Here is a 13,306-nt window from a genome sequence, read left to right on the forward strand (position 1 = left end):
ACCCAAGAGAGAAAGAAGCACACCACAGAAGAGAGAACAGGAGAGGTGACAGTAACGTCAGGTGCTTAGGGAGCAGGTGTAGGTACCAGGTCCAGGCGAAGGGATTTGCCATGGCCAGCACAGAGGTTTCCTTTACAAATGCCTTGGGCAGAGGCTAGAGGTTAAGTCTGCAGCCTCCTCCCCAAAACAGATTAACCTTCTTATAGTTTCCACCTTGTAAAGGTAGAGGGGAAATGGTGGGTGAGTGAAAACTCTCTTGGTCAAGTATTTGAGAATGTGGGGAGTATTTAAAATAGCTTTAGTAGAGAACGAGCAGAATAGCTCACTGGAGGCATCTGTAAGATTGCCATCACACATCTGACCACGATATGATTTTCTCCAGGAAACTAAAGGTAGGAGGTAGAGGAGTAGTAGCAGTAGTAGATAAATTAAAATCATGATCAAGGCCTTAGAAATCAGAAAAATAAAAATGTCCTTTCCTTAACTTTTATTTATAGCTGGAGGGAACAGTACAGGTTTATATACATGGCTAGTTTGGTGAAAGCCCAGACATCACGACCTCTGCCTAGACACAGGGGTTAGTGAAGTAGCTGCCTTGTAAGCACAAGGTCTTGAATTCAGTCTCCAGAATCCATGTTAAAAACACAAAAAAGGTGGAGTGTTGAAAACATGGTGGAGGCAGAGATGGGCATATCTGGGAGGCTCGCTAGCCAGCTAACATAGCTAGGTTGGCAGGTTCCAGGACAGAAAGAGATGCTATCTGATGGCACCCAAGGAACATGTCTTCTCGTCTTCTTATGTAAACACAAACAGTTCAGCTTATATTCGAAAAAACATTGTACGTTTGCATTACTATTGGGAAGCTAAGGGTGGTTCCTAGAATATGCTCAGCTCTATTTGCCTTGAGAACTCTTGTTTCTGTTTAGCTTTTCCTTCCCGGCGAGGAAAATGGAGACAGGAGAGAAGCTCATGTTTGGAACGCTGGAGAAAGTTATCTGAATTTACACAGATTTTTAGAAAACGAAAGCTGTTATTAAATTCTAGAAGGGGTGGGTGGGGCACTACTGTGGATGAGGCACCCTCTAGTGGCCGGAGAGTAGTGACTGGAAACATCAAGATGAAAGAAAACAGACCAGGCCAAGACTGGGATCTTTTCCCACCTGAGATTTTAAGTACAAGCAGAGAATGTGTGAGAAAAGCCAGTGATACCAACAGGAGTGTGCCTGCAGTTAAAGGTTCTATGGCGGGCCACGCCTTATGCCCCAACAGTTCTGGGGCTTTCCTTCAGCTCACGAACCCCACTGCCACTCTTGATGTGCTTTTTCCTTTTTCATAAACTGTCTCTCTACTTTTGTTTCTAACCGTGTATCCCTGGTACAACCTCAGCGTGGGGACGTAAGAGCCTGGGGTCAGTCCAGTATCTCTGAACCACAGTCTGACACCAAGCATGCTTTTCCTTCTTTCTCTCTTTTTCAGATGTCCTATGTGTACCTATCCGGGGGGGGGGTGTTTCTCATAAGTTGAGGCCTTTTCCTCTCCCACAGCTGCTCTTCCTGCTTGCCAACATTCTCTTCTCCTCTTCCCCACCCCGGACTCTGCAGCTGTGCAGATTTACAGCTTGCTGCCCTGCTGTTTCCTTCTCACGATGTTATAAAACCATTCTAGAGCTTCACACTTTTATTAATGAGACAGAACCTAGCGTTTCCCTCGTAACTCGTTCTTCTCCACATTTTGCTGAAAATGAGCGGTTTTCGTCTGTTGGCGCTGACTGTAATTCTCCTACAACACTAGCACTTTATTTTCTGAATTTAACTGAAAATCTTCTTTGCAACAAGTAAAAAGAACTGCAATGGTTTGTAAATTTTAACACTGTACTCATCATCTTTATACAATTTAGAAGTAATTCTAATGTTTGAATGAATAATCAGGAAAAAACCCAAATTACAAATGTATAGAAAGCAGAGGGCTTTTTAAAAATGAGAACGTTACTTGAAGTATTTGTGTTTTACCCAAAACTCCTATTTTTGTTTCTTCTTCTCCTCTATTAACTTTCCCGTTTGTAAAGTAACACATACTGCGGGCAAAAAAGCTTGTTTACTGCTGCGGCTTAATCATTCCTAGAAGTGACACACATCTGAACTTTGAGACTGTGTGCTCAGTTGATGAATGTCATGTGGGGCAGCCTACAGAATAGCCCAGGGCAACAGTTAAGCATCAAGCTTGTATGTACCGGAGACTTAGGTACATGCAGGCTTCTCCCTAAAGAGAAGTTCATTTTCTTTGTATGAGCTGCAAAAACACAAATGGAGCCTGTAGCTGAAGAGCGAAACCACGAGTTGAAAGTAAGAACTCCCACCAGGTAAGTGTCCGCGTCTAGTCTGGTCTGCCTACCTTTGGTTACATTGGGAGTTACAGTCGTATTTTTTATATCTGGAGTGGCAGTTGTCTGTGCTGTCTGTGCAGGAAGTTCATTCCTACTTCGAGGCTGAAGTGCTTGGTTAAATTTAGGGGCACGACCTTGAAAAAAGTGTGAAGAAGTCTTTATTTTTTTTTAAATCATTAGCAGCTTGATCAAAATAAGTCAATTTTTATGTTTTACATATACTTATAGGCCATTATGTCATAAATCCAGGGCATATCAAACTCATATTAAAAGCAAGCATACCTTTACCTAGTTTGGGAGGAGCTGTTGTGTTCTTGAGGTTATTGCTGTTCCGAGGTGGTGGAGGCTGAGTAAGCTTTGGAAGACGGCCTTAAAAATGGTTTAGAAATGTTTACATTTAGAAAAAAATCATAGTTTAAAAAGACTGATGTTAAATGGTCAACATTTCCTAAACTAATTCTGCAGAGCAATTTTAAATCTCAAAATCCAGATGGATAATTATACTCTACATTAAATGAAGAAAAAAAACTGAGATTTTCCAGCATTTAAATAATCATTAATAGACACTTAGGAGAATGCTGAAGAGCAGAAGTCTACCCCATAGCTATAATTCAGTGAATGACACATTCAGTGCATTTAATATGTATGTATGGACAGCCAACTACATCAGGCACAGTGGGAATTTTGTGGGACACAAGAGGAAATAACAGCCAGGTGGCAGTGACGCACACTTTTAATCCCAGCCAGGTGGCAGTGAGGCACACTTTTAATCCCAGCACTCGGGAGGCAGAGGCAGGTCTCTGAGTTTGCGGCCAGCCTGGTCTACAAGGTGAGTTTCAGGGCAGCCAGGGCTGGCTGTTACACAGAGAAACCTTGTCTTGAAAAAAAAAAGTAAATAACATTAAAATGTTATAAAATATTGAGTGAATTATTACAGTGTTTAATTACTTATAAATAAAAGTTCCTTATGCTAAGGCTGCTGTTCAAATCTCCGTGCACTATCTGGCCACACTAAAGCTGATAAGACTCTGTAAGACTGGAGTCGGGATAATGCTGCCTTTTCATTTGTATTTTTAAACCATTCTGATGTGCAGATTTTAATAAGGAAAACAGAGGAGCCATTCCTACCAGAGAGAGGACTTTGAAAGGTTTCAAATACAAAGAGATGAAGTGACAGAGATGACCATTCCTGATCATTATATCTGCATACATGTACAGAAATGTGACAGTATCCCATGCATGTGATTACTAAGGACCAGTTAAGCAGGAGATTGAAAAGGGAAGCAGTGTAGACAACTGATGGACACACCGACTCTTTACCTTTGATAGTAAACTGACATCCGAGGAGTTCCACCTTCATGGCAATTTTCTGTTGCCATTGGACAGGGTTCACTCTAATGAAACGTGCAATAATTGGTGGCAAAAAGTTATTACGAACATCCTTGTGATAATCTTTGTTTCCTTGAAATATCTTTAAAAAATAACAAAAATTGGTATTTTACATCAAGAGAGACCAGAACTGGACTGCTCCATTTAAGCATGTTCAACAATATCTGTAAAGTATGACAATAGAACAGACTTCTCAGAAAATGCCTTAGTTACAATTTGGAAAAACAATGATTAAGAAGTTGCACATTTTCCACTGGAGTCTATGTGAGGGAAACACTAACTATAAAAATACTTTTACGATGGCTTAAGAACTGAACAGGAGGGCTAACCTGGCAATTTAGGAGAAGTTTCAATTGCAGTGACATAGTTAATTATATCAATAAACTATCAGCCCCAGTCCTTGTGGAATTAATGATTATTTAAACATATTGGTTTTATTTTTAAAGTGAAAAAGAGCTGATCACACAAGGGGATGGTTGTATTGTTTTACTCACGTACATTATCTTCTGCCTCTGCTGGACCACAACGCAAGACTAGCAAATGTAAACAAGCCTATACTTCCACCTGCTGGACCAACTACATTATGACATCCCCACATCACAGTCCCAGTTTTCATTACTTGTTGCTTACTTAAGAAGTGATAACTCTGAAACAGTGTTCCATCTATATAGTGACTGTAACTCATCAGCTAAAAATGCATGACATAAACAATCTGTAAGTAAAAATATGATTTAAAGTGATCAACTCATCCCCTCGTCTCCATCAGCTCTTACTTATAAAATATTTTCATATACTTGCTATAAATGATCTGCAAGCAGGGCACACAAAGAGTGACCCATAGGATGAGGTTGACTAGTGACAGGGAGCTGACTTGACTGAGTCCTCTGACTTAACCACTAGGGTGCACTAAGTTAAGGAATATCTTGCTTTCCCTTCATGCTATATCAACGAGGTCCATTCTATTACTACCTAAGGTGAGAACATGCACACACTGGACAAGCCAGCCCCGAGTATGATACCAATTTCTTCTTGGCCCATCCACGTGTAACTAGATTATACACTTTTGAAGATACATTAGGAGCTAGAAGGTTTGCTCTGAGAGTCCAGTAACCTCCACTTCTATGATTTCCTCAGATACTGTTCTGAAATGGGATACAGGAAGATACCTGCGGCTTTGTTATTAGAGAACAGGAACCAACTGAAACATCATTTTGGGAACAAACTATCAGTAAAGGCTGGGGATACAACCCAGTTGGTAGAGTGCACAAGCCCCAAGTCTTACCCCATCACCACATAAGACTGGCTGGGGTGGGACATGTCTATAATCCCAGACTTCTGGTGGTAGAAGCAGAAGAACCAGAAGTTTCAAGACCATCCTCACTACATAGCCTAAAGCCAGGCTATATGAAACCCTGTCTCAAAAACAAAATTCTATAGTTGGTCTACCAACATTTACTGAGAATCCAGTGCACAGGGAGGTTTGAAGATGCCCTTCGGAAAAATAAAAATAGAAAACCCTATGCAAGGAGTATGTCATATGGGGCATTATCTCTCACACATTCTCCCATTCTCCCTACACACAAATGTACACAAAGATAGTATAATATTAGAAAGTAATAGATTATGAAAGTTTAGGAAATATATTGATCATGTTTTCTGAAATAAAAAATTTAGGGTCTGTATTTATGTGCAGACTTAAATGGCATGTGAAAACAAATACATCAATTACCCAAGAAATGAGCAGAAGGACAGAGTTAAGTTATTTTTGATGCAAATAAATGTAAGGATGCTCTCTTCTGTCTGTAACTGAGTGGCAGGAACTGGACCTCAGCCACAGACAACTGAGAAAACAGGAAAGTGCATGAGAGTAGTTCTCAAGACACTGGGCAACAGGGAGCAGAGGGAAGAGCCACAGAGAAGGGAAACAGACAGACAAGCCCTGCTTATCAGTGCTGACTGGTGAATTTCCAGATCGCAGGGCAAGAGGACCCAACGGAACCTGCTGCTCTTTTGGTGGAGCAGACCGAGCCAGGGACCATGAGGCCAATGCACACCTAGAATTTCGGGGGTAGAGTGTAGTAGAGTGAGGAGCTGGAGAGGATCAGAGTGAATGACAGCAGGAATGGATGAGCTTCAGAAAGGCTACCAGACTCTGCAAGGGGAATTCCCTTAAGTCCTCAGCCATAAGCAAAGACACAGCTTTGAGTGAGAAAAAGAATCTTAGGACCATTAAAGCAATCCTAAAATGACATAGGCTTCAAAAACACTCCACATCTCCAGGATACACCTTGGAGAAGTTTCATAACACATGGAATGCTGTCTCAATGGTGGCTGGCAAGTTACAACCCAAACTGCTCATTCCTGCCTAGCAATACTTAGAATCAAGACCTGAATAGAAAAAACAACTGTTTCCCCAAACTTAATTGCATTCCAGAATAAAGCTCGAACACATAAAGGACTAATAATGATAATTAAAAACACCCAGCATAATCAACAGCTGGCACTGTGATATGTAGGATAAGGTTACTGGTAAGCACACCAAAAGAATTACATGCTTCATATGTCATGTACCTAAGAAAAAGACATGAAAGGAACATGTAAAACTCAAGGTGAAAATAAAGAAGGAAAAAGGACAGTGTTGAAGTTAAAAATGCACCAGATGGGGCTAAAAGATTAGACACTGCAGAAGAATAAAACAATGGAAAGACAAAAAAAAATCTCCAAACTGAATCATGGAGAGGTAAAAGGATTTTAATGAAAGAAAAGGAAAGGATGAATATACCAGTGCCACTGTGAGTTCACCTCAGGAGATTACGAGATAAGTGAGTGAGACAGTATTTGAAGGAAAACCCTGCAAGTCTCATTGACAGAAAAGGCCCTCAGTTCCAACCCCACATGGCATTCATCGCCCTTGGGGGTGGAGATTCCTCTACTAAAGATTCTCTCAAGGGCCACAGGCCACGAACCTGGGAGTGGGACAGACACCCAGGGGAAGCACTCCACCTCCTCTGTTTTCTCACCTGTGTGGCTGATTCCAGAGTTCCCATAATCTTTTGCTAACTAAGCAGACATGTCGTAAGTATTACTGAAGACTGTGGGAACTCTGCACATAGTAACACTGGTGTGTACTGATGCAGAAACTGCTGAGGGGATCTTTAATATTCTTTAGCTTTCGGCTCTGACTCACTTCCCTCTAGCCTATAGTTGAAATCTGGGAAGGAAGTCAAGATGCCATCATTTGGGGGACGTTACAAAGACAAGAAGTTGACTGGAACTGTTTAGAAGCTCCTACTCTAACATCAAAAATACTTAGAAATTCAATAACAAAAATCAGTACTTCTCATATAATTACAAAGACCTGGGATCACTGACAATTTTCTAAGTCTATTCATTAAGGTGAAGACAGTAACAAACAGTACCTGGAACACCCAGTGGAGAGCAGTATAAGACATGATATTTACGTATGTACTAGTGAGCTAACATCACTTCCAGCAAAGGCCCACATTACCTTGTCCTGCTCCATACCAGGCTCTCTATACACAGTCCATCTCTGCCCATCGTCACTGTACAGAACTCTATAGGCAGACACATAGTAATTGTGTTCTACCATGGTAGATCCAGTGGTTACAATACCTGGGGAATAAAGAGTTGTTCTCATTAGTGCACAGCACAGATGCCCAAAGTCAGCTGTAAGAACCTACGATGCACCCTGCGAGCATTCCTATCTATGGCTTGTCTGCATCTCTGTGGGCGTTTTTATCCTAATAGTTACTAAGGCCCTGGCTTTACTCCTTTGGGGATACAGGAGAATTATGGGCACATGCAAGGGAAGAACTATTGTGCCTTTGCAGCTTGTATTCATTCAGTTAGACGATACATTTTAACTACTAAGAATGGCTTTCCTGGGAAAGAACATTAAGCATGCTGATTGGTATTTTCAGTAGCAAGGCAAAAATTAATCTTCTAACAAAAGCCTCTAAACCAATCTCAATTATCCTGATCGCTGCTAAGTTCACCTAAGCTAAATTTACAGTCAGCACATGTGGAATATAAGTTACTTCTAGCCCTTAATATGCACTCTCCTTAACTATAAATTTCTTAAAAATTGTAAGAGACTACTATTTTAGAAGTCTCAAAAATCACTTTACTGAATCTCTACCTTACAAGGATCATATTAAAGTAAAACAGAGCTATTAAAAGTTGAATGCAAATTCCTCTTTTGGCAAAGTTTGTAAGAGCATCCCCAGCAATATTCACACCCGAGCGGAAAACTAGAGCTGAAGCTTTCTAAGTTCCAGTGACCTAGTTTCTGAAAATTTCAGCAGTCATGGGGTTTCCAAAGCCAACCGGTGCTAGCGGTGCTGCAGGAAGCCACGACTCCTAACCTGTTATCTTCTTCTCCTTATTCAGGTCGATTTGCAGCCACTGGTGCTCATCAGTGGCGAAAGCAGCCCAGGGAGGCCCAGGTTTTCTCAGCCTAGCCTTCTCTGGCTTCCAGCTGTTCTCCTGCCCCATGTGGTCAGTCCACTCCAGCACAGATGACGCTGTTATTTGGGGATCAGCAATCACACCCGATTCCATCCCCAGAGTCCCATAACAGCCTGGAGTAGAAAGGAAAATCAATTTGGTTTCTAGAGGTCAATTTGAAATCTCTGCAGCAGTGCTTACTGGAGACTTGTGATGGCACAACTGAGCACCTGCCTTTGTGGACCACCAGAAACCTACAGCATGCAGTTGCCCCTTGCTGGCTATGGGGGACCGATTCTGAACATCTCATGCTTCCGGGCAGATGCTAAAATCTGCAAATGCTCAAGTCTTTAATATAAAATGGGACAGTACTGGCACATAGTGTGCTATCTGTCAACTTTATGTCACCTCTGGGCTACTTACAATGCCAAAGAAAATATAAATGTGATATATACAGTTGTAGTACTATATTGCTTAGGAAAAAACAACATGGAAAAAAAAAGTCTACACAGCATAGAAACAACATTTCCTCTAAATCTTTCCAATCTGTAGGTGTGAAAGCCATCGATTTGGGGGTCAACTAGACGTATTTACAAGGATTAGCTGTTTGTCTGTGGAGACACACTACATTTTCTCTGGGGTGCCCATCAGGCTGGAAGGCAACATCCTCCTGGACCTCTCCTAGGTTTGCTCATGTGATATATCTTCTTGTAAAGCCTTCTCTGTCTGACTTCAAGCTTTCAGACAAGTGGAATGAATGAGTTCTTTCTTCACAAAAGTTCAAATCATGTTCGCAAAGGAATCATATTAGCTTACAATTCCCCTGTGACTAGTGAACTTGGATTTAGTCTATTCTTTACATAATTAGGTCCCTATTTTACTACTGGTGTTCTCAAAAGCAAATGATAAAGAAAAAACAACTCAGCAGTCACAGGGTGCCTGGTGGTGCTCAATACATCAGCTATTATGCAATGATGATGCCAAGTCCATGGAAGGCTTACCACTTGTCTTAAATGTGAACAGACTTGTAGATAAATAGCCCCTGAAAGAGAGAAAGGGTCTCATGTGATACTCAATTAACATGCAGCTTCCTTACATTCATCATAGTGAAACGTTACTTTCTCCTGCTGTTTAAAGGGCTAAGAAAAGCCCATCACTACGAATCAGATGACATACATTTAAAAAAGTTTCTTTTCTAAGTAAAACAACTTGTGAAATTACCACGAACAACTTTTTCTTTAAGTCTCTAGCATTTAGGTTCACACACAATTGTGTCATGTAACCTTTACCTCTTATTTTATTTCTTTTTCATGAAATAAATACATTAAACATTTTTCTCTTAAGCTCCGTGAAAGAACATGAAGAGGTGTATTTCAGAGGATGAGGTGAGACTCAAGAGTAATAAGCACACAAGAGCTGGCTACTAGCAAAGAGACTGCGTTTCCCTTAGAGAACATCAGCATGTTTGAGAGTGAGCTGCAGCATCACATCTGGACCTCAAAGGAAGGGGCAGAATGGGTGAGCAGACAAGGATGGAAGGTCAGACAAGAGAAGAACTGCCCTGTTACAGGACAGAACACTTAAGACTCCAGGAGGCCTGGAGGATGCTCAGTTACACTTCTCTCTTAATACAGAGTTCAAGCGGTCACAAGGGGATGCAAATTATTTTTTATTTTGTTTGAGATATGGTCTCTCTCGCCGGGCGTTGGTGCGCACGCCTTTAATCCCAGCACTCGGGAGGCAGAGGCAGAGGCAGGCGGATCTCTGTGAGTTCGAGACCAGCCTAGTCTACAGAGCTAGTTCCAGGACAGCCTTCAAAGCAATACAGAGAAACCCTGTCTTGAAGAACCAAAAAAAAAAAAAAAAAAAAAAAAAAAAGAGGAGATATGGTCTCTCTCATCAGCATACACTGGCTTTGAATTTACTAAATAGCTCAGCTTGATGGTGAACTCCTGATGCTCTTGCTTCTACTGCCTAAGCCTGGGAACTGCAGGCACGCACCACTACACCTTCTGGTGTCCCACCAGAAACCTACAAGTTGTCCCCAGATGTCTATGGAGACCAGTTCCAGGACATCCCATACTCCCTGGCAGATATCAAAATCTGCAAATGTCCAAACATCTTATGTACTATTGGTAAATAACCTACTCTCTGTCAGCTTGAAGTCATCCCTGGGTTACTTACAATGCCAAAGAAAACACATTTTTTTACATATGAAAGAAACTACACATGCCTCTAAACTCTATAGGCAAAACCCTGAAAAAAATGAAAAGAGGTGCATAAAATCATGTAGCAGAAAACAAAAGGAAGGTAGCAAGCCTCTTTTGCAATTCAAAGGCTGTGGATAAAACAAACAAGGATGAGTGGAGGAGACATGTTTTTGTTTTTAGAGGCAGGATTTCATTGTGTAGTTCAAGCTGGCCTCAGCCTCATAGCCCTCTGCATCTGCCTTCCCCGTTCTAGGAATACGGGTATGTGCCCGCACGCCTGGCAGCTAGATGGATTTTCAAAGAAAAGTGCTGTTACTCTATCACGTCCTGGGTATGCGCCATGCTCTTCCCTTCTAAAAGGAAGCAGGCTCCAGTTAGATCAGTACATTGCCTGCAGGACTAAGCTCATGGAAGAAGCAAGATTTTAGATGCAGACTGCTAATACTGTATTTTTGTTTAGTGTTTCAATTGGTCCTGATTTGGATGCTTTCTCTATGTTTTACAAAATACCTGAATACTGTAGAGACCAAGAGAATACACATTTACTACTCTTGTCATGAGGAGTTTTACAATACTGCCTCTGCTTTATGTCAAAATTTCTTTTCTTGACCTATTTCAGTTAGCCTCAGTCCACTCTGGGTTGCATAAACTACAAGGACATGGTTTTATCTTCTGAATCTTATCTTCAAAGAAAGTATGACCTTGTTCAGAAACTCCTAGACTCTTAGTCCAGAGAGTTTCGAAGCCGAGAAAAGCAGCAGCGGTCACAAAGGACAATCTCTGCACAGCAGAACAAGGCAAGCAGTGCAGAATAACTGAGCCACTGGGAAGGACACCTCCATCCTGCTGGCTTGCACTACAGGCTGGGTGTTCAGTGAGCTCCAGCTTTCCAGTCTCTGTGAGCTGTCATCCACGCTGAGGTGAGCTCTGGTGATGCAGCTCCCTTGACTGATTTTTATTCCTGTAAGGAACCTGTCACCCTATTCCTGTAAGAAACACTGATAAAACTCATTGGTTTACCACATTGGACTACGGTGCTGTCATTGGTTGTTTCTGGTGGCATTTGTTTAACCTCCCCAAGAATAGTGTCACATAACTCCACCCCCCAGCATGCTTTCTAAAAAAAAATGTGCACTTACACCATGGAAGTGACGTTGTTAGCCAAAGAGCTTTCATAGTACGGGGTACCTTTGCTAATCACAACACTGATCTGGCCGCCCAGGACATTTGACACTACTCCTGCGTGGATTCCAGCCATGCACAATGGCGAAGACTTGAAAGAACAAACAAAGCAAATGAACTTTTCTTCTTATTGTTCATAAGCAAGATAATTGTATTTTTTCAAGAAATTAGCTGATCTGGGCAGGTTCTCAGAAACACATGTTATTGTAACAAAACACATTTTTAGCAGAAGAGTTAGGTTTTACTATAGAGGCATCATTTCAAACACATGAAAAGACAGAGACACATAGTACATATGCATCTCGGGACAACCAGGTGGCATCCTAAGCATTTCTGAGTCTAAAATAACAGTATACAGAGCAGTAAAGTAAATCTGTATTCAACTTACATCTCTGTATCCATGAGGAATTGTTCCAGATATTTCAGCAAAAGGGAGCAGACAGCCAGCTGGGCAGTATTTACTGAGAATGAAAACAAGTAAAAGATTACAGAGTGCTCATTTCCTGCAGGAAAATACCCCAAAGAGAAATACCATACACTTCATATACGCTGATTCAGTGTGTGGAGCATAACCCCAGCCCATTTAGACTTTCTTCTGCCCATTCACATTGAACATACTGGCAATGTTGGGGAAGTCCTGTTATTTGCCTGTTATTTGTCAATAAAGTACTGTTGAGCCTATAGGAATCTAGATAGGTAGGGCTAGGAGTCCAGGAGGATTCTGGGAAGGAGAAACACAAGAGAGTCAACATGTAACGCCATGGGGGTAGGAAGCCTGGAACTATTCTCCGGTAAGAAACATACTTAGATTAACAATTATGGGGTAATTACTTAAGTCAGAGCTAGCTAGTAAGAAACAAGCAAGGCCAACAGCTTCATAATTAATATAGCTTCCTGTGTGTTATTTGGGGACTACATCTCGGCAGAGCCCAGGCGGCTGGCGGGGGATAAACCAAAGCGGCTAGCAAAGAAAAAGCTTCTCGTAACAGGCAAAAATCTTCTTACAGTCTACAACTCCTTGATTATTTTACTTCGTCATGAGCAGTAGACCGCTTTCTACTCTAGGATCTACTTGCCATGTCCCACAGGTATACACGAATGTCCATTATGTTGTCCGATGAGGTCTGTGACTTATGATTGCTAACCAAATAAAATAGGTCCTGCAATTGGACTTCATATTTAAATGGCAGATGAAGACATTCAGCAAGTACTTACACAGATATCTGGGGTGAGGGTGGGGACTTTTAAATAACTGGGAGAATTGTTATTTAATAAAATACATATATTCAGCAAATTCGCTATGTGTGAGGGAGCACCCTGAGCATCTCAGGTAATCCACACAAGAATCTCAAGTAGGAGGTAATTTTGTTATTATTGTTTCCATTTTACAGACAAGGAAAGTAAAGGACTGTGCACATAAGTCACAGAGTTAGGCTCCTCATACACAGGACTTGACATAGCTTATGTGAGCTAGCAGATGTCACTGAAGTCAGTCACTGATGGCAAATACACATCAGAAGCTAGGAAGAGCATGGCCCTAAGACAGGATGCTCTGGTGTGGTTCTGAAAAGGTGCTGTGAGTACAAAGAAGGCTAGGAGAAGGGCAGGTCCCAGGTCCTGCAGAAGCCTGTGGGCTATGAAGCAGGGAGACATTTTTAAATAAAAACAGGAAGCC

The 13,306-nt window shown here is 41.5% G+C and overlaps 1 protein-coding gene across 3 annotated transcripts in view; it reads right to left on the reverse strand.

The window, feature by feature from the left end:
• Positions 1-13,306, reverse strand: part of Dcbld2 (discoidin, CUB and LCCL domain containing 2) — a 61,743-nt gene that overhangs the window by 8,554 nt on the left and 39,883 nt on the right. For 2 of the 3 annotated variants that reach the window (XM_040750617.1, XM_040750619.1), the window contains 8 exons: positions 12,020-12,092; positions 11,589-11,722; positions 9,241-9,281; positions 8,158-8,373; positions 7,281-7,405; positions 3,704-3,854; positions 2,666-2,752; positions 2,392-2,517 (listed from right to left, as the gene is read on the reverse strand). In XM_040750617.1, coding sequence (XP_040606551.1) covers positions 2,392-2,517; positions 2,666-2,752; positions 3,704-3,854; positions 7,281-7,405; positions 8,158-8,373; positions 9,241-9,281; positions 11,589-11,722; positions 12,020-12,092 — 953 coding nt within the window. The remainder of the gene's footprint in view (positions 1-2,391; positions 2,518-2,665; positions 2,753-3,703; positions 3,855-7,280; positions 7,406-8,157; positions 8,374-9,240; positions 9,282-11,588; positions 11,723-12,019; positions 12,093-13,306) is intronic. The other variant, XM_040750618.1, reaches the window with a different exon arrangement.

This window comes from Mesocricetus auratus, unplaced genomic scaffold (genome assembly GCF_017639785.1).
Source record: "Mesocricetus auratus isolate SY011 unplaced genomic scaffold, BCM_Maur_2.0 Super-Scaffold_100008, whole genome shotgun sequence".
Classification (NCBI taxonomy): domain Eukaryota; kingdom Metazoa; phylum Chordata; class Mammalia; order Rodentia; family Cricetidae; genus Mesocricetus; species Mesocricetus auratus.